The following is a 20225-nucleotide window of genomic DNA, read 5'->3' as shown; positions in this document are numbered from 1 at the left end:
TATGGCTCATATTTAATGCACGATGTATATTACAAAGTGCATTAATATGGCCATACAGAAGTGTATAACCCCACTTGCTGCTGCGAGACAACCCCTTTAAAAACACCTCTGAGAGGCTCCGCTGAAATGAATGGAGGCTTAGTGAAGAGTTTTTAGCGGGCGTTGAAAGCACTCGCCTAACCCTGTCCAAAACCCCGCCTGTGTGAGAGAGGCCTTAGTTTCTACTGTTCCTTTCGCACAGCTGTCATCAATACTGGTGGTTTTGTCAGCTCACATGAAAGTAATGAATGTGTTCTTTAAGTAAATGCACCTATGTGATGGTGAAGGAATTAAACACCAGTGCCTTCCAAATGCTTAAACTGGGTTGTTGCATCCAAAAAAGGCTGGGATATTGTTAGTGATAGATGAGCGGGGAGATAAAGTATCAGTAAATCATTTTCTTACATAAATACGTCATGGAGCGCGCACCGAATATGAGGAGGCCCAGAGAGCAGCGGGCAAAGAAATGTCAGGTGTGGAGCAGACGTGTTTATATAATGGCCAAGGTCCACAACTGGGTGAGCCGATTCAACTGTTCTATCATAAACGAGCATACAAGCGCATTAATTGGAGTCAATTAGCAATATAAAGCAGATTATCCAATCAGTAGGTTTTCATGTGAGGGGAAATTGAAGTACCCAGCAGAAATGTACACAGACCAAGCAGGCAGGTATACAGTATGTATCATGTCTAGAAGTGCCGTAACGTGACAGTACTGATCGGTGAACCACTAGAGCACTGGGCTCATTCTGTGGCTCTTGGGACCTACTGGGAGTTTTAGCTTTGTAACAGCTGGAAAGACGCTGGTTGGTAACCGCTCCATTTTTAATATGGATGTTTGACAAAGTGCTGTAGATTTTAGTAGCCAGTTGGGCTACCGCAGGAGCCATTTTGACTTCCTTTTTTTCTTTTTTTTTTTTAAAGATCTACCAGAGATCTTCAATCTATAACAAACAAACTTGTGACTATTTATTTTTTTTTTTTATAAGCTTTTATAATTAAAGGAATGGCATGAATATCAGGAGCCATGTGGCCAAACTAGTATGTTCATTTTAATCGAAAGAATGGGGTAAGCCTTGGTCCCCTATGGCAGCAGCCTTCTGAGGAACAAAGCATTAGGCCGGTTTCACATCGGCAACAAAATCGCACAATTTTCTCGTGATGCGACAAATCGCATGTATGTGAAGCCCATGCTTTCCTATGGGTTCTTTCACATTGTGGCCTGTGACGTTGCGAGACAAAATAATGTCAGATTGTTAGATATCCCTGCGACTTGCCACTTACATACACTTACCATCCAAAATTAATGGATTCGGATGAAAGCCTACGTCCTGTAATCTTGTTTCCCACCAATCCCAGAGCACCTCTAGTTATATGGAGCATCCTCCCACTAAGGAAGGTGCCTAAGCTTTTGGTTTCCTCGTCTGTCTGACGGTGCTATTTGTTTAGTTTGTGATTTTGCCTATACCCTGACTATTCTACATTCTCCTCACCTTGGCTTGTTGTATTGACCACTCTCCCAGCTGCTGCCTGCCCCAACTCCTGGCCTGTTTGTAACATGCCAAACCTGCTTTGTGTGTGCTGACCTATAGGCTGTCTCTCGTCTTGAGGTTTATGCTGCTTCTGTTCACACACCTAGGTACTGCACCTTTGTCTGTTGTGTCAGCTGCCACATAGCTGGGACCACTTCCAGCGTAGTGGCTTGGGGACCCTGCAGTGAAGCCCAGATCTTTACTGGTAGGGCGATAGGGTGAAGACTAGGGTTCCTCAGGTGCTACCTGTAGCCTTGGCCCAAAGTTGATCCAGTGTGTGGCACAGCGGGTTTACAGCCTCTGATCCTGACAAATATAATACATGTGGTCTACTTTTTGACAATGGCAATTAGATTTTGTTCCTTTCTGATCTGCAGAATAGTTTTATCTGCATACTCAAAAATTATAGTCCATCTAAAAGTCAACAAAAACAGTCGGGATATATTAGAAGAAAAGAGTAAATTTAAAAATTGCTTCTGGCGCCAATCCTATAAAAACCAACATTTATATGTATGGCTCTATTCTCACTGCTTTCTTGGGTTCTAACTACATTTTTAAAGGTGTCCTGAACCTCTGAATATGTCAGTTTAATCACTTGTATTTCTTGCATTACAGATTTGAATACCTTGTATCCAGTTGTTTCATGGACAGCCCCTTTTCAATAAGACCCACTGTGTGAACATAATAAACAGAGTTAGGCCGGCTGCACACGACTGGGCCGGATTCAATGGACGTCATTCACGCAAATACCGCACTAAAATAGAGCATGCTGCGTTCTTGTTTTTTTTTTTCACTCCATGAGCAGAAAATCAGGATTGATTTTGTGTGCAGGAAAAAGCACTTTTCCATTGCATGCTATGCTATGGGCAGCGTTTGTTGGGAACCCGGAGGCAGATGCCTGTTCTTGATTTCGCCATGTGCAGCCGGCCATATTTAAACCTCTGTGGCCACCGAGATCCAGCGCTGCAGCCCACTGCTGTCCGGGGTTTGTTGTGACAAACGATGTCACAGGACATCACGTGACCACTGCAGCCAATGAGAAGCTGCAACATTACGTTCTTGAACTAGTGGCATCAAGGCGTTCAGGATGTGAGCGCTGATGCCATAACAAGCAGTGAGACCGCAGTCTCTCACTGGCTTCAGCGGTCGCCTGATTCCCTGTGATATCTGTCAGGAATCACCAGGACCACCGCGGCTGCAGCGCTGACTCCTGGCGATCACAGAGAGGTAAGCATACTTCTGATGGTTATTTTCACACAAGGGGCCCTGTTGAATAGGGGTTGTCCATGTAAGTGATCAGGTGATGGTGTCTTTTAATGAGTGTTTTATGAAGGATAATGTGTACTGCTATTGAAATTCCTGTTTTTTACATTTTCTTGGTGTTTATTTGGTGCTGTTTCTATAACGCAAACATTTACACGCCGTGCTGTGTGGGATTGAACCCAGCGAGCTTTCCTGGCTTTCTTCTGACATTCTGCGCATAATTTTGAGAGGCAGGACAGGTGCTTGTGTTTGGGAGCTACTCTACCTTCACGGATGGCTAGAAGGCCTTGCTAATACCAGTCACTAAAATCCACGTACATTGTCTTCATCTTCAGGCTCTAATGTCCTGCCAATAGCTCAGCGTATCTAGCACCATTATTCTATTACTCATTCCATGGCTGTGTTTACATATAGGGTGCTCACAGCCATAAGGATCTGCAGTGGATACACTTGGCAAAAGTCCAGTGTGTAGCTGTGCAACTTTTAAAAAGTTTTTCTTGTAGTGGCCAACTGTGTGAACATTGTGTGTGTTCAGTTTTAATTTGTTTAAACATGCACAGATGACTATAAAGCCACTCTCACACAGCCGTTTTTTCCGCGATTACCGTGGCGTTTTGAACGCCACGGTATAACACTCCCAATTGATTTTTTTAATGGAGCCTCACAGACCTGTGCTCAAACGCTCGATTTTTCAAGCCTTGTCTGTTCAATTTTTTTCATTTTTAGCGCACCTCATCAATAAAATGGCGGCGCTTTGCGGGGCCATATGTAAGAGTGGCCTAAGAGTCTACAGCTCATGTATGGGAAAGCATGTGCTATCAGTCCGTGGACAACATAGTCACTTGTATCATTGCTGAGGATTGACGTCTTGATATGCTTCACCTGTGGTTGTGATGTGCACACATAGGAGGGGATTTATTAAAGACTCTTTCTGACCGTTTTCTGTTCTAAACAAAAAAAAAGTCACAAATTGTGATACACTCCAGATTTGTGCAGTAATTTGTGACTTCTAGTCATTTTGTCTTTCTCTTGGCAAGAGATGGAGGGACTTCCCACAAACTGACAGATTTTGTCATAATTTATTCCAGAACGTAGCTCAAATTATAGCACAGTCTAGGTCTGCTGATAGCTGACATAAATTCTTGAATTTCTGACTCATGGACAGACAAAGATGTACCAAATGTATTACACTTTTACAACATTCGACATGCAGATGCTTGTGAGATTTCTATGGCACAGGCTGAGGAGCCTGCTGTAAAATACAGCTGATATCTGTCCGTTAATAGTTTAGATGCCAATAATAATTAAATTGCTTGTCAGAGGGAGGCGCCTCCCTTTGTCTCCTGAAGCCCCCTTCCTCTTCCCCCTCTTCACTTCTTGCAATAAGATTGTAGGGCGCCATTTGGTTGTTTATGGCAGCGTGGAGCCAAGTGAAGGCTTCCAGGCATGCCATAGATTTCAACCTATTAAGCCTGTGGCACGGCTTTATATGTTGCAGCTAAAAGTACATTATACTGCAATACTTAAGAATTGCAGTATTTTCTATAAGCAATAGAATTAAGTTAAAGCATAAAAAATCAATATGAAAAAATATTTTATATTACCATGTCTGTAAAATATAGCATAAAAAAAATAATCTGTAGCCTAAAATTATATCCATAGAAGTGACTGCTCACACCACAAAAAAAACAAGCCCTCACACAGCATCATTGACATAAAAATAAAAAGCAAGTTGTAAGGGTCAGAATATAGCAGAAGAAAGCAATTTTTAAAATTATTCTTGTAATAGTAGTAGAGATATTAAAACCTATATAAATCTGGCATTGCCACATTTATCCTTAACCCACAGTATAAAGTTTACATATAACTTTACTGCCATGCACCCCTTTTGTCCCATTTTTATCATCCCACTTTGAATTTTTTTTTTTTTTTAGAATTTTCTAATCCTTCTCAGATGTTGAAAGAAGGGTCAGTAATAGAGATGAGCGAACACGTTCGGCCCCGCCCCTTTTTCGCCCGAACACCGAACTTTGCGAACACCTCGGTGTTCGGGCGAAAAAGTTCGGGGGCCGCCGTGGCAGCGCGGGGGGGTGCGGCGGGGAGTGGGGGGGAGAGGGAGAGAGAGAGGGCTCCCCCCTGTTCTCCGCTACTGCCGCCCGCGCCGCCGCGCATCTCCCCGCCCCCCGGCGGCACCCGGACACTTACGCGCGAACACTGCAGTGTTCGCTAAAGCCGGTGTCCGGGTGCGGATGTGTCCGTAACGGACACGTTCGCTCATCTCTAGTCAGTAACCCTCTCCCCTCCCCCTCCACACATTATGTAGTTAAAGTGACCCTCCAGTTTCAGGATGGTGCACATTTACAGTTGTTCCTCTCTAGCTGCAACAATTTTCATTCTACCTAATGCAGACTGCTCTCTAATTGACTGGTATAGTGTTTATCACATGACCAGCTCTGGCCAGTCAGCAAGCACGCATCAGTGCATTGGTAATCTAACACTAGCAATGCACTGTTGGGATTAGTTAGTCTGAAGATTGTATAGGATCGCTGAAAACAGGACCAGAAACAGCAGAGAAGAGCAAGTAATGACCCCCCCCCCCTTCTTCCAAGACACAATTTTGTCCTGAAAGCGGAAGGTTGCTTTAAGTAAGTTTGGTTATCTTCCATCCGTGTAACGATACCCGTTGGCCACCTTCACACTGGAGAATCTGATCGTGGCATCCCTTGGGGTGCTTCCTGGTCCTCCTTTTCGTCTTACAAAAGAAAACATGACGGTGCCTAACAAGTTTTAAAATGTTTTTAATGTTTGTCTTTTTCAACCTCCTCATAAATCTATAAATACGTTCACCTCTCAGAAATCTTTTTTTTCTCAATCGGAATGAAATACTGGCCTAACTTTAGTTTTAACAACCAGCATTGACTTGTAAGTCTTTACAAACTAACAGCAGTAATAACAGTCTGAACAGGTAGGACCTGACAAAAGTGATTGTACAATACACAAGAACATGTTTTGTTTTCCATAGCCACTACTACCATATCATCATGTAATACGGTCAATTTATCAGTTGTTTACCCTTCTCAACGTCACACTAAGTTTTGACACAAGTTGTGGTTATTTAGTAGTGTATGCCTGACAGCTGCTATCATCCTGTGATTGTGTAGGAAAAAAATTGGTAAGTTTTGCAACTGTTTGAAAGAAAAAATACAAGTAAAGCAGATTATCTGTCACATGGTTTACAGGTAGTGGCTAATGTTCTGCACGATTAATCGCACTACCACCTAAACCCAGACAACTTGTGTAAAGTGATACTGGGACGTAACTGAACTCGCTGTTTTTCAGAGTACTCTTATGAAAATACTTCAAGCGATCGGCATTTCTAACTTTCAAATGTAAATCCCAGTGATGCCAGCTGAAAGCCGTTCCAAGGGCTGTTAGGGTGTCCCTTTTCTGCTTTATTCTAGGTGCTTTTTATTGTTTTTATATTGATATGTCCACACTGCTGCTGTCATGACGCTAAGACTTTCAGCGCAGCTCCAACCTCAACTTAGAGTAACATTTTCCTCCATGTTTAGCAATTTATAAATATATTCCAAAATGCTATTGGATGAAGATGAGCACTGCATATGTGTTGGCTTTATACATAGCTCACTTGCTCTTCAGTCTTTCCAGCTTCGTTTTCAGTGAGTAATAATGTGTCGAGCAGGATAGTCGATGACTCGAGCTGAGAGTTCCTCAGTCTCAATGGGCTCGGGTACATGACTGGGGTTATCCCATTTTTCATGCTATGTTTCATGATCAGTTTCGAATTTTCCGCCATTGAGCTCCGAAATGAAATCCGAGTAGAGCAGTTTCGAAGGATTCCCACTGGCCGCATGCCACGAAAGTTGCAGGTGATGTAACGCCCAAAGGCATCTCTGAAGGTTTTGTTAAATAGTGTGTAGACTAAAGGGTTTACCCCAGATGACACATACCCAACCCACACAAAGATTTCCATTAACATCTTGATTATTTCGGGATCACAGTTGCTTGGATCGCAGAGAACTGAAGCCACGTTTGTAACGAAAAAGGGGCACCACATGAAAACAAAGAGGAAAAAGACTATTCCCAAGACTTTGGAAGCCCTTTGCTCATTCGTGATGGTTTGCATAGACTTCTTCCCTACACTAGAAAGCCTTCGAAGGGGCATTTCATCACTGTTGATCTGCAATGTCCGTTCTCGTCTTTGGCCATCCAACATGGCAACTTTCTCTGGAGAGGAACCAGGGGTCATATCCCTCTGGAAGACTGTAGATACTGTAGACCAGGTGAGGCGCTGAGGAGGCTTGTTCTTGATTAGATATGCCTTTTTTCTCAACAAGTGAATGGTCAGGAAGTAAATGACCACCATAATCCCGAATGGGACAAAAAATGCAGCCAAGGAGCCGTAAATAATAAAGTACTTGAAATACTCTGTCCGAACCACACAGGTGTTGTTTGTGTTGAAGATGGTGTTTGGCTCTAGGAGTCCTTGGATCGGTATGGGAACAGCAATGCCTGAAACAGAATGAAGATCATTTACTTCTTGTGTAAACTTGGAGGAATTCTTTTCAAGCACTGCACTGAAGATGTTTATTTCTGTGACTATCATACACTTCACAGTGCATAATTTCTTGACATGTACTAATGTGTTAAGATTAGCAAAAACAATAGCACATCCTAAAACCATGCAATGGAGGGGCTTTTTTTTTTTTTTAGGCTTATTTCAAGAAGTTGTGTCATCTCTTTAGCCTGATGTATAGCATGAAAGCTGAAAATCCCTCCTTCACTTGCCCCATTAGAATGGCTGTGTAGGAGAGATTCCATCTTTAAGTATACAGTTTAGTTACTGGCTTGTTACATCTTTCAGAAAATGTTGATTTCCTGTCCTACCGTACAGCTGCTGCAGACTGATTACCAAAGCTTTATCATGCAAGACCCAAGTAATCTGATCATTATGCACTGTAAGCTTTTTCAGGCCAGAATAAATTAAAGGAAAGTGTTTCTGATCCGTAATGTAGGGAAGCATAGGGATAGTTTTTCAGCATGTCCCAGTTATGCAGAGCACCTCCACAGCTGCGGGATTCAGAGGATCAGCGTGTTGTCATAGACTAACTGGCAACGGCCCCTGCTAGTTGGAAGAGCTACTTGCTCTGGATTAGGAGCGGAGGTTGCACCATGTTTGACATTTGTATAACCTCCGGTTTTGCATGTTGGAACCTTTTTAGTGAAGTGGCATGTAAAACACGTGTTCTGTGAACATAATATGCATTATCTAACCACCTGCTGCGTAGTTACTGGCTATATACCATCACTCATGAAATTCAATGTGACTCGAGGTATCTGCTATTGTCTATTGGCCTACATACAGTGATTACCTGATTTATTAGTTTTATGAGCTGCTGTATTTTTAATGAACCATCAAACTTAAGGTCCATTTACACACAAAGATGATCGCTCAAAATTCGTCAGAAACTCAGTTTTGAGCAATCATATTGCATTCGGTACTAATGGACCCTAATCAGCCTATTAATAGCTAGCTAGCTTCATTTGCATGTATTTAGAGAACAGCGGGTGGTCTGTTCTCTAAATATGTCACTTGTTCTCCTGCTGGCTGCCAGCTGCATACAATGCTATCAGCGCTGCCTGCAGAGAACTCTGCATGTGGTCCCTCTTATCAGGGACCACTGCTTTTATACGGAGTTGAACTCGGCGATGAATAATGAGTGCACGATGGGCACACTTTTGAACGCAACGGCTAACGCTCAGAAGCTGTCATTTGGACGAATTTTGAGCGATACTCGTTGCGTGTAAATCGGCCTTTATTCAGAATTCGGTGTATTAACTGACAATATAATACACATATTTGTGCGTAAAAACCTTTGGCGTTTTTAATGGGGTTTTCCAGTGAAATACTGTTGGTGACATGTCCTCTGGATAGGTCATCAATAGTTGATCGGCCGGGAACTGTTGCTCGGGACCCCAACCAATCAGATGAGTGGGCGCATGTTGTCAGTGCGCAATAACACAGAGGTTGTCGCGGTGACTACAGTACACATGTAAACCTGAATTACCAATACACAAGAAAAAAACAGAAGTCTTAAAAGAGGTTTTCCAGAGACAACATGCGCCCACTCAGCTGATCGGTCGGGGTCCCGAGGATAGGTCATTATTAATAGTAGTTCCCTGGAAAACTCCTTTTAAGACCTCTGTTGTTGTTTTTTTTTCTTGTGTGTTGGTAATTCACATGTACTGTAGTCAAACTTCAAAGAGTGAACTTTTTTTCGGCTTACCTGCTGATATCAGCCACACCACTGCAATCTTAATAAGCGTTTTGGCTCTAGTGTTGAATTGACTGGCTTGGATTGGTTTCTTGATGGCAATGTAGCGATCTAGAGATATGGCACAAAGGTGTATAATAGAAGCTGTGGAAAACAGGACGTCCAAGAACAGCCAGATTGCACATAGGCATTGTGGAAGTGGCCAGGCAGGTTCTGAAAAAGACAGACACAGTGATCATTGTGTTTTTCCTTCATCCCCCTCATTCACCTGAAGTAGTGAATATAGTCAAAAGTTACATTGGATGGTTTTACCGTGGCTACTAATCGTTAGGCTGTGTTTACATCTGTATCATTTAGGGCCTGCAGTGCAGATCCCCAGACGTAGTATCTCAGCGTGCCAGGCCTTTTAATCCAGAAAAGTGTCCGCAGGCACGACAGAAGCTGGATGGACACCCCCCCCTGTTGTAGACAATGGGACCCGTTTGGCACTGTGATGGCATAGATCCATTTCCTGCAGGGATTCCAATTTGCTGCACCAATAAAGGACAACGGAAACCCAAACCGATGTGAACAGAGTCTAACCATGGGTGCTGAACTGTGTAAGGTAGTGTAGAAGAAAACCAAATAAGTGTTTGCTGGAGGAAAAAGTCCCAGAACTATGACCAACCAATGGTGTTTTAGTTGAAAGCATTAACTTTATGTATGTGATGTCCTCTATTTAGTTGTTTCCGTGTTGTCTATGACTGGCACAATGGCATAATAGGCTTATAAATTTTGGGTGTTTTTAGAGTTGTCGCCCAACTCTCAAATCTGTCTTATTAACTGGTACATCTGTATTCCCAAATAACTGGATAAATAGACTTGCTTATTCTAAAATCTGTGAAAGCTGGGTGGCAATCTACGGTACATGTGAGCTATTAGGCTGGGACGCCACGCCAGCCATATGCGTCCAAAGCCAGATCCACATACGGTGCCCTATGACCTTGTGAGTTTGCCAATAATACGTTCCCACAGTACACTTTAAACAAAGAGGTCTTGCAGCCTACTGTAATGGCACCTGGTTGTTCTTTACTGGAACCATCTCATCGTGTCTAGAACAATTACTAGAAACCTGATGTAATTGCCATCATTCTGTTCAGGGATGTCCTTGCAAATGTATCAGCATGGTAAGGGTTTTATTCACGAATGGCAGATTTCTTGCACATATTTCTACAGCGGTTTCATTCAACTAATTAGAGTCTGCAGAAACCCATGTGCTTGCCGCCTAAACAACCCCATACAACTAAATGGAACTGACTTTTAGTTAGACACTTTGTCAACAAATCTGTCAGGTGGGAATTCACTCTAGTAGATTGTATAGTTAGTAGCAACTGCTTTAATTTATTTTTCAACTTTTAATTGCAACTAATGCATGCGGCTTTGCTGTTGGGAACGTAATACTGTGTAGTATACTACTACACTGCCATCAGGGCTTTTTGACAACTTTGAAATTCTGTTAAAATTGACTTTGCCCAAGTTATTATTTTTTCTTCTGCACTTCATTATTTTTGGGCAGTGTTTCCTTCGGGGTTACTCTATCTTTTACTTCTGTTTTCCTTTGGATTCCAAGTACAGCGCTTTCATGAAGTAAAGGCAGGAACTTGTGTTGCAGATTAATAAAATGTATGAGTTGCCATTTGTGCTTTTTATAGCTTTGAGCTAATGATCCTTCCATTGATTTAAATGTGCTTTATACAATAACCGTGGCCAGTGATAGATTCCTTTTAATCACTGCTGCAAGTTTTCCAGTGCTTACGGTTACTAAGAACTTGGCATGTTATATGTAAAAGTCCTCTGCTTATTTTAGTAAGCTAGAATGCCTGGCACTTCATAGTTTGCATCATAGAGGGAGGTTTGGCTTTTATGTTACTTTTGTAATTTAATATTTGATTTTTATTAGTAAAATTGTGTTTGATCACATTAATTAGTGTAACAAGGATGCATCTTTTTTTTAGTCAACTGTTGCATCTACCGGTTTGTAAACCATCTTATTCTAAGGCGAGGAAACCCATTTGTCTATTTGCATTTGAAGTTGTCAAGGGATAGTTGCGCTATTTTGTAGGAGCTGCTAATGGTTATATGCAGTAGCAAAGAAGCTCTATAGGAGTTCTGCGGTCTGTCCATACTATATACATGTTCTGTGACCAACAAAATGTAACAGTGGAACAGCTGCTGTCTCAATAAGGTTGATGTAGAGCATTGTGTTTTTTTTGTTTTTTAATTCTGTAGGCCACTGACAAAGTATTGGGTTGGGTATCTCTTGCTTGCTCTTCACCCCAAAACTGAACATATTATTATGGCGTTCTCTTGATTTACCAATGCCATTGAATGCTTTTCAAAACCTTATTTTGAGAATCTATGCTCAACCAAACCTTACGTCACCCACATTTTGGAATTTCAGATATAACTCATGTCATGCATGCTGGGAATACAGAGTTTCGTTTGACAGGGTGAGCTCACAACCTCTTTGTTACAAAGTATTGAGAATAAAGACCTGAAACAAAGTTGCATGAAGGTTGTGCAACAGTTGCCCTTGCAGCTATCTACCAACAACAATCAGTGTGTAGCTCAGCATTGGGACTTAGATTTTCTTTGCCTACTGGCTTTCGAGAATGTGAGCATTTTCTCCCCAAAACGTTAAGTACAGTCACATCTGACGTTTTAGGTGTTCAATGGAGATAATTATTTTATTAAAGATGTCCCCATTTTACCAGCCACAAAAGTTTGGTTTAGTGCAAAAAACGTATTTACAATATTTACTTCCATATACAACACTTATCTGGAAGGCCAAAAACATCAACATGACAGTACAATTACAAAAAAGTTCACAGTTTCATACTCACTGAACATAATGGTGAGAAGAGCGATTGGCATAACAAATATTCCAACCAGCAGATCTGCCACAGCCAGTGACATAAGGAAGTAGTTAGTAGCATTCTGTAGTTTCTTCTCCAGTGATATCGCCAAGATTACCAGGATGTTGCCTCCAATGGTAGGCACAATGACCATAAGGGTTAGAAGGGCAAGCCAGCACTTCGAAGGTGCGGTGTCAGTCTTGGTATCATTAAAAAAAGTAAGTATATAGGAATGGTTGAACTCTGGCATTTCGTGCCAGAGAACAGACTTGTGGAGGATTGCAGGTAACCTGGGGTATGTTACAACAACGTCATGCATGTCCCATTCACTTTGCGGTTTCTTTTATACAACCCATATGACTTGTATCCATGATGGTTGTTATTTAGGAGGTTCCGGATTTTTCGCCATACCTTTTTTTATGACTGTCCTTGATGATGATCGTTTAATCCCAGTAACAAATAAAAAAAGCCAATGATCAATGACTTTGAAAAGGTGTCTTCCATGTGGCACAGATGGTTTAAGTCTACTTGTGTCTTCCTGTAATCGCCAGTCCTCGTAATTCTTTCTCCTGCCCCATCAGGAGTGTCTCGATTTTGTACGTGTGTGGGAGGTGTTTGCTTAACTCTTTAGACTCCAAAGGTGTTGCTTGTTGTGTCCAATAATCAATGGGTATAAAACTGTCAAACCTCTTGTTGTGATCGTCTAGACGGGACAGGAACAGCATGTAACATATAGGTATATCTCATAAAGCTTTTTAAAATATCAGTATCCATGTTTGTAAGATCATCATTTAAATGCCACGCTCTGCCCTTGTAATGAGGCAGATGAGGGATTTGTTTCATTTAAACCCATCTGTTTTGACCAAGCTTGCCTGTGTGTATTTGCTCCCCCCACCCCTCCACTATGGGTATTATCTGCTGGTAACTTAACTCTTCATCAAGCTTTAACTCTTAACATTTATCTCACCCGACCCCATAAATATTTTGTGTGCCCTTGAGTATACGGGTAGGAATCTTAATTGACAGTATATCACTTTTGCCACACCATTCGATCCAAATGACAATTTTATGTTAATTTTTCAGATTTTCGTACTCACCAAAACCAATTAGCTGAGTTCTGTGAAAACTTTGCTGGTGCTGTGCTCCGTGCTCGCTCTATCATTTGGGATCTTTGCGTTGCAGTTGCCCTCTTTAGCACAAAGTACAAATGTAATCACTTCCAAATATGATTGCTTGCTGCTTCTGCATGGATACAGTTGATCCTAGCTCCCACTCCACATATCTGTAACCCAGGGTTACATAGTTGGTCCGCAAATACTATGTAACTGTAATGCATCTGCACTTCTGAGTGGAAGCAGTCAGTCTCCTTAAGAGAATCTAGTGGAGGTTTACAGCTGGAGGTCAGCCAGAAGCCAGACTCCGTCTTCATTTCTTTTTTTTCCTCCTCCTTTCTTCCCATTATGTCCCTCCCACCCAGCCCAGCTGCACCCTTGGGGGCTTCACTGACAGACCCCCAACATTATTTAGAAGATTAGCGGGCCTTTATTGCATGTTATATTAGAAAATAGATTATACTGCCCAGTCATCTAACTAAAAACATACTTTTTAACTAAAGTGTGTCCATTTCTTTCGGTTTACGTTGTTTAGCTGCGCCTGTCTACAATGCTGTATTATTAAAATTACCCAGAAAATGTAATGTTACTAAAATTCATTGCAAAAATGATCATAATCTTGGGAGGTGAAATGTGAGATGACTAGTGGGTTCTGATTAGTGATGTCAGCACCTTTTTGGATCATATGAATCATGCTATGTATGAGGATCTCAAAAGTCTGGAGAATTTCATGTGCAGATATTGTATACACAGGACACGGCGGTGCATATACTCCTCCAGTCAAAACTAACTTCTCTTCTTTCATAGCTAGACACACTTCATGGTATGTATATATTAAATCCGTGCATGCCTTCCTTGTGTGTTCCTCACTTCTAGGTTCTCAATTCATTCTTAAAAGGGTTGGCAGACTTGTTTGACATTATAACCCTGTTCCCCATGCGGTAACATAACTAACTGGTATATACATGCCTCTCTGTTTCCCATGCCCCCGCTTCGGGTCTTCCCTCTAACGTCATATTTACAGGTTGCCCCTCCCGCCTGTTTACGAGATGTCATAGAATGCTGCAGCCAATGACAGCTCTGCAAACGAGGACTGAGCTCTTTGGTTGGCTGCAGCAGCCTGTAATGTTCTGTAAACAGGCGGGAGGGCAGCCTGTAAGCAAACAATGGCAGTTAGTTATGTTATGTAACTGCACGGGGAGCAGGCTTCTGAGATAAACTCGGACAACCCTTTTAAGCGCTCATTCACACGGGCATATTTTCTGTCCGTATTCAGTTCTTATGTTTACTGACTGCATATGGACACATTGAATCAAATTGGTGTTTTCAGACCTACATTTTTTACGTTGACCAATTTTAGTATTCATGGACCAAAATCGCCCATTTAAAGCTGGTGGGGGAGGGGAACTGTAAATACACACTAGTCTTCTATTGCTCTGCATTTTTTGCACACCTTGTTGTGACAAAGCTGGCATCACTTGGCATTCTTGCTATTTTTTATTTATTTATTTTTTTGACAGAAATCAGATTTATTTACCCCCCCCCCTTTCAAATTACAATGCATGCATTGTCCCGTAGACTTGTAAGGCAAAGTGTGCGCACAGTCTGTAGAATCCGATTTTTGTGGGTCATGCAATCTTCAGTGGGGGACATCACAGGAACCAGGGAGCGGGTGAATATACAAAATACATCACCCAGCTCCCTGTCGCTTCTATGCGCATATCTCCTGTATATAATGATATAGACCATGCGGGTATATCACTATATACAGGGAGATGTATAACTTATACCAGTAGTAAATATATAATTTATATACAGAAGCTATCCAAGTTACACCAGCATGCTCCATGTATTTCCTGCACTGTTGCCATGCAGTGGCACATATACATGCCACCCATACATAATGCAACGTTGATTATGTGTCAATAGAGAACAATCGACTCTCTCACACGTAATATGCCCAAGATAGAACAGGCTGCGTTATTTTTTGCGCTTGCATATTGCACAATCCCTACTTGCAAATGTGAGTGGAACTGCATATGGCAATGTATTTGATTGCCAGTGAATAAACGTGTATTAAATGCGTGTAGAAGGTACACGGTAATCGTACACTATGGTGCTATAAACAGATTTTCACACAGTCTTGCAAATGTGTCATGTTTGGAAAGCTTATGCAAAGGGGCTAGATCATGTATGTAAATTAGCTTTGCAGCTGTATGCTGCATGGTTTATGTATGGGTACAGGGGTGGTTGGGAGGGGGCTATACTTTTGCACCCAGGCCACTGAGCCTTTAGTTACAGTGTGTAACCAGATGATCATTTAGTTCCACAATCACTCTATTTAGCCTCATAACAACCTTTCGATAGATGTGTCCATCATGGGTTGCTGCCGATGGAGTCCCGGGTAATAAAGTTTAAAGGGGTTGTCCCGCGGCAGCAAGTGGGTCTATACACTTCTGTATGGCCATATTAATGCACTTTGTAATGTACATTGTGCATTAATTATGAGCCATACAGAAGTTATCAAAAGTTTTATACTTACCTGCTCCGTTGCTGGCGTCCTCGTCTCCATGGTGCCGACTAATTTTCGGCCTCTAATGGCCAAATTAGCCGCGCTTGCGCAGTCCGGGTCTTCTGCTGTCTTCAATGGGGTCGCTCGTGCAGAATGCCGACTCCGTGTAGCTCCGCCCCGTCACGTGCCGATTCCAGCCAATCAGGAGGCTGGAATCGGCAATGGACCGCACAGAAGCCCTGCGGTCCACAGAGAGAGAGGATCCCGGCGGCCATCTTCAGCAGGTGAGTATGAAGGTGCCGGACCGCCGGGATTCGGGTAAGTACTACCCGGTTTGTTTTTTTAACCCCTGCATCGGGGTTGTCTCGCGCCGAACGGGGGGGGGGTGTTAAAAAAAAAAAAAAAATCCCGTTTCGGCGCGGGACAACCCCTTTAACTGATCATATGTATTCTCAGGAATGTTCTTAAGACTGTTCTATGTTGATTGCGTCTTAGAGGTAAGATCTTTCAAAGTCCTTTGTATGAAGATGGTCTAAAGTCTATATATCTGTATGCAGCCTGTAAAGCTAGATTTAAAAAGTGTAGAACTGCTTTCCTTCTGTTATGTATATTGAAGGTGTAGATTAGCTGATAATCTTATGTGTCCTCTCGCGCGATGAAATGGGAGATCGGTGGGAATTGGTTTTTCCGATGGCGCGTTGTCTCCCTCAGTTTAGTTTATTACGTGTGCTGAATATTGTGTTGCGTATATTTTAGGGTGCTTTTCAACTACACGACTATCATTTAATAAATCGTTCTAACGAGTGAAGGTTTGGTCTAAAAGCAAGCAACGACTGAACAAAGGATAATCCTTCACTTTTCATTTGTCCATTTTCTGCAGTCATAAAAATCATCATTGGCTCGTTCGCTTATCATTCGGTTTAAACAGTCGTTCAGTCCCTCTCATTCGCTTATACAGGGGCTGAACGATTCTCATTGGAATGAGCCAATGATGCATCTGCCTGCCTAAACAGGCTGCACTACTGCAAATGAGTTAGCGGTGACGTCACTCGCTCATTCGAACAAGAATCGGCTGGTCTAAAAAGCCCCTTACTTTGTGGTAAGTAGAAGGGGATCCCCCCCCCCCCCCCCAGAGGCTGCTCGCCTCTGCCCCCCCACTGAGCACCAGGCTCTCTTCCTGGCTTGAGCTGACACTGTGTATATTTTTGTTGTACTGTTGTGAGTACAAACACAATCCGTGTTCTAATACTAGAATTTCATTCTAGCTGTCCATCAAACGTTGGGTGGTACTGGGAGGGGTGTAAACCTCCACAGGAATCCAAGGGAATTAGCCAGTGTTTAGGAAGTGTTGAAATGTTTCTTCAGAGACTCACTTGGTGCAATCTGTTATAGAAGGAACTTCTGCATACTTCAGATGACATGTGTGAACATTTTATCCACAGTACAGCCATACAAAAATGTTACCATATTGAACACTAGAACATTTAGCTGCTTTCAAGAAAAATACACTATTGCACACAATGTCTTTTTTTCCCTTAAAACTAATTAGAGGGATGCAAGGTAACAACCTCTTTAGCTGCCATTATACTTTCCCTTTGCTGTGTTCTGAGGGATTACTCCATTGACAACTGCACAGATCAGATCTAAGAGCATGTATCTTTGCATACCTTGGCACATGTGCAGTTTTGCAGTCAATGAAAGCTTAGAATTACAGTACTATGGAAAAGTGTTAGGCAGGTGTGGAAAATATGCTGCAAAGTATGAATGCATTCAAAAACAGAAGTGTAAATAGTTCCTATCAGTTAACAAAGTGCAAAGCGAACAAAAAGGAAATCGTATCCATATTTGGTGCAACAACCCATTGCCTTTAAAATAGCCGTGAAATCTTCTAGGTACACTTGCACAAAGACAGAGATTTTTAGAATTCTAGTCAGGTGTATGATAAGCCAATTATACCAAACGGGTGATGATGATCGTCCTTTTTATATATAGGTTGAAACAGTGTAGTAGGTTGCTTAAAGGGGTTGTCTCGCGAAAGCAAGTGGGGTTAAGCACTTCTGTATGGCAATATTAATGCACTTTGTAATATACATCGTCCATTAAATATGAGCCATACAGAAGTTATTCACTTACCTTCCCTGCGCTGGCGTCCCCGTCTCCATGGCTCCGTCTAACTTCAGCGTCTAATCGCCCGATTAGACGCGCTTGCGCAGAAGGGTCTTCTCCCATCTGTTCGGTCTTGCACGAGCGGTGTTCTGGCTCCGCCCCCTTCTACGCATCATCGCGTAGCTCCGCCCTGTCACGTGTGCCGATTCCAGCCAATCAGGAGGCTGGAATCGGCACACGTGATGGGGCGGAGCTACGCTATGACTTGTAGATGGGGGCGGAGCCAGAACGCTGCTGCTGCCGGACAGACCGGAAGGCAGAAGACCCTTCTGCGCAAGCGCGTCTAATCGGGCGATTAGACGCTGAAGTTAGATGGAGACGGGGACGCCAGCACAGGGAAGGTAAGTGAATAACTTCTGTATGGCTCATATTTAATGGACGATGTATATTACAAAGTGCATTAATATGGCCATACAGAAGTACTTAATCCCACTTGCTTTCGCGAGACAACCCCTTTAATACTGGATGAGGAACAGCCAAACTCTACTACAAAGATGAGGTTGTGGAAGACAGTTTCATGTCACAGGTCATACACCATGGTGCTCGAGGACTACATACTGGAATATATCTTTCTGCAGACTTTTGGGAGCAGTGGATGCATGAGAGCACAGACAAGATGACCAGGTTTAGGGCACCATTGACGGACCACCAGTAGAGAAGATCGTCTGATCGTCCAACAAGCACCAGCAGCTCCAACTGTTTTGTTAAATAGAGGATAGGTCATCAGTCTAAAAGAGCCCAGACAACCCCTTTAACAAATATTACTATTATTATTCTTTGAAACTCAAAAAAATGGTAGTGGTAAGGCTAAAGTACACCACATTTGAGTTGTACATTAGAGTATGCACTGGGGCCTGTGTTGAACTTATCCACCAGTTCCCATTGACCTAACATTATGCATAAAGAAGCCCCTTCGTGCTGGTACTTGGCAACATTTTTTTTTAAAACTCTTAAAGGGGTTGTCCCGCAGAAGCAAGTACAGTTATGCACTTCTGTATGGCCATATTAATGCACTTTGTAATATACATCGTGCATTAAATATTGGCCATACAGAAGTTATACACTTACCCCCTCCGGTGCTGGCGTCCCCGTCTCCATGGCGACGACCAAACTTCTCCTCTGGTCGCCGCAACAGTCGCGCTTGCGCAGAGAGGAATCCTCTTCTGGAGGGTCCGGGCTCACGAGCTGCGTCCTGACTCCTTCCCCTTCTCAGTGTCCGCGTAGCTCCGCCCCCGTCACATGGTGCCGATCAGCCAATGAGGTGGCTGGAATCGGCAGTGGAGAGCAGACAGCAGAAGAACATCAACGTTGCACCATGGGGAAAGACCTGCAGTGCACCGTGGGAGAAGACCAGCGGCAGCCATCTTGGAAACAAGATTTTTTTTTTTTAAAGTTGCTGAACGGGGATTCAGGTAAGGGAATTTTTTTTTTTTTAATAACACCTGGCAGCAGTATTCCTTTACAGGTACTGGGGGACTGGGCAAAAACATTTTTTTCCTCTTTAGGCGAGGGACAACCCCTTTAAGTAGTTGAGCCGACAACAATAGAGAAGCATCGGAGAAAAGACGTGTTTTTTTTTTTTATATGCCAGCCTAAGTAAAAACCTCCTGATACTGTAAAATCTACATCAGTGATACACTGGCATAGAGTTCTACTATAATTTATGCAAGTTTCTGGCATAAATTCTAGTTAAACTGAATGATTTGCTCCCTTTTACTCAAAGTACCAGTTCCAGAAAAGTTATGTATGGGGTCAAAAAAAAACAAAACGAAAATTTGCAAGTTTTTGACCCAAATACTGCATGTAACATTTTAATGGCAGAAAACTGGTGCAGAATGCATAGTAGATTTCCTTTTTAGTGTTTACGATCATCCTAGAAAAGTACATGTGGGACAAATGTGCAGTATAATGTAAATGCAGATGTTGTTTACTGGATAAGCTAGTGCAGCATGGAGCGGTTATTCGCCATGTCATGCAATGAACAGAATCTTATCTCCTTTTTAGTTTAGCTAATGATGTTGAAAATATTTTATACTTTGCCCTCACTGTCACCTCTGATCTCAGTTTTCAGTTTTCCATGTCATTACCCTGTACACTGTATGTTCTGCAGCAGAAAATTACTTATTTCTGTTTTTACATATGATAATTGCATAAAATACCATTTATCTTCTGGGGAAACAGATTTTTTTTGGCACAAGTTGGCATAACGAGGTTTAATGTTGTTGAACATAAGGCTATGCACATGAGCAGGGAAAATGTCACCAATTACATGCTAAGTGGGAACATGCTGAATGAAACTGACATGAAAAAGGACTTGGGGATTTTAGTTGACTGTAAACTTAACTGGAGCAACCAGTGTCAGGCAGCTGCTGCAAAGGCACATAAGATCATGGGGTGCATCAAAAACCTAG

The 20225-nt window shown here is 42.4% G+C and overlaps 2 protein-coding genes across 2 annotated transcripts in view; one reads left to right on the top strand and one right to left on the bottom strand.

Moving 5' to 3' along the window:
* Window positions 1–20225, top strand: part of PSMD1 (proteasome 26S subunit, non-ATPase 1) — a 73681-nt gene that overhangs the window by 33452 nt on the left and 20004 nt on the right. The gene's annotated exons all lie outside the window — the stretch shown is intronic.
* HTR2B (5-hydroxytryptamine receptor 2B) lies at window positions 6209–12663 on the bottom strand. The gene is made up of 3 exons (XM_066590232.1): window positions 12013–12663; window positions 9143–9343; window positions 6209–7367 (listed from the first exon to the last, which is right to left on the bottom strand). The coding sequence occupies exons 1-3, from the start codon at window positions 12341–12343 to the stop codon at window positions 6469–6471; spliced, it is 1431 nt and encodes a 476-aa protein (XP_066446329.1). The 5' UTR covers window positions 12344–12663; the 3' UTR covers window positions 6209–6468.

Source organism: Eleutherodactylus coqui, chromosome 1 (assembly GCF_035609145.1).
Source record: "Eleutherodactylus coqui strain aEleCoq1 chromosome 1, aEleCoq1.hap1, whole genome shotgun sequence".
In the NCBI taxonomy this organism is placed as follows: domain Eukaryota; kingdom Metazoa; phylum Chordata; class Amphibia; order Anura; family Eleutherodactylidae; genus Eleutherodactylus; species Eleutherodactylus coqui.
Note: the sequence above shows the minus strand (reverse complement) of the source record. Positions and strands in the feature narration are given on the sequence as shown.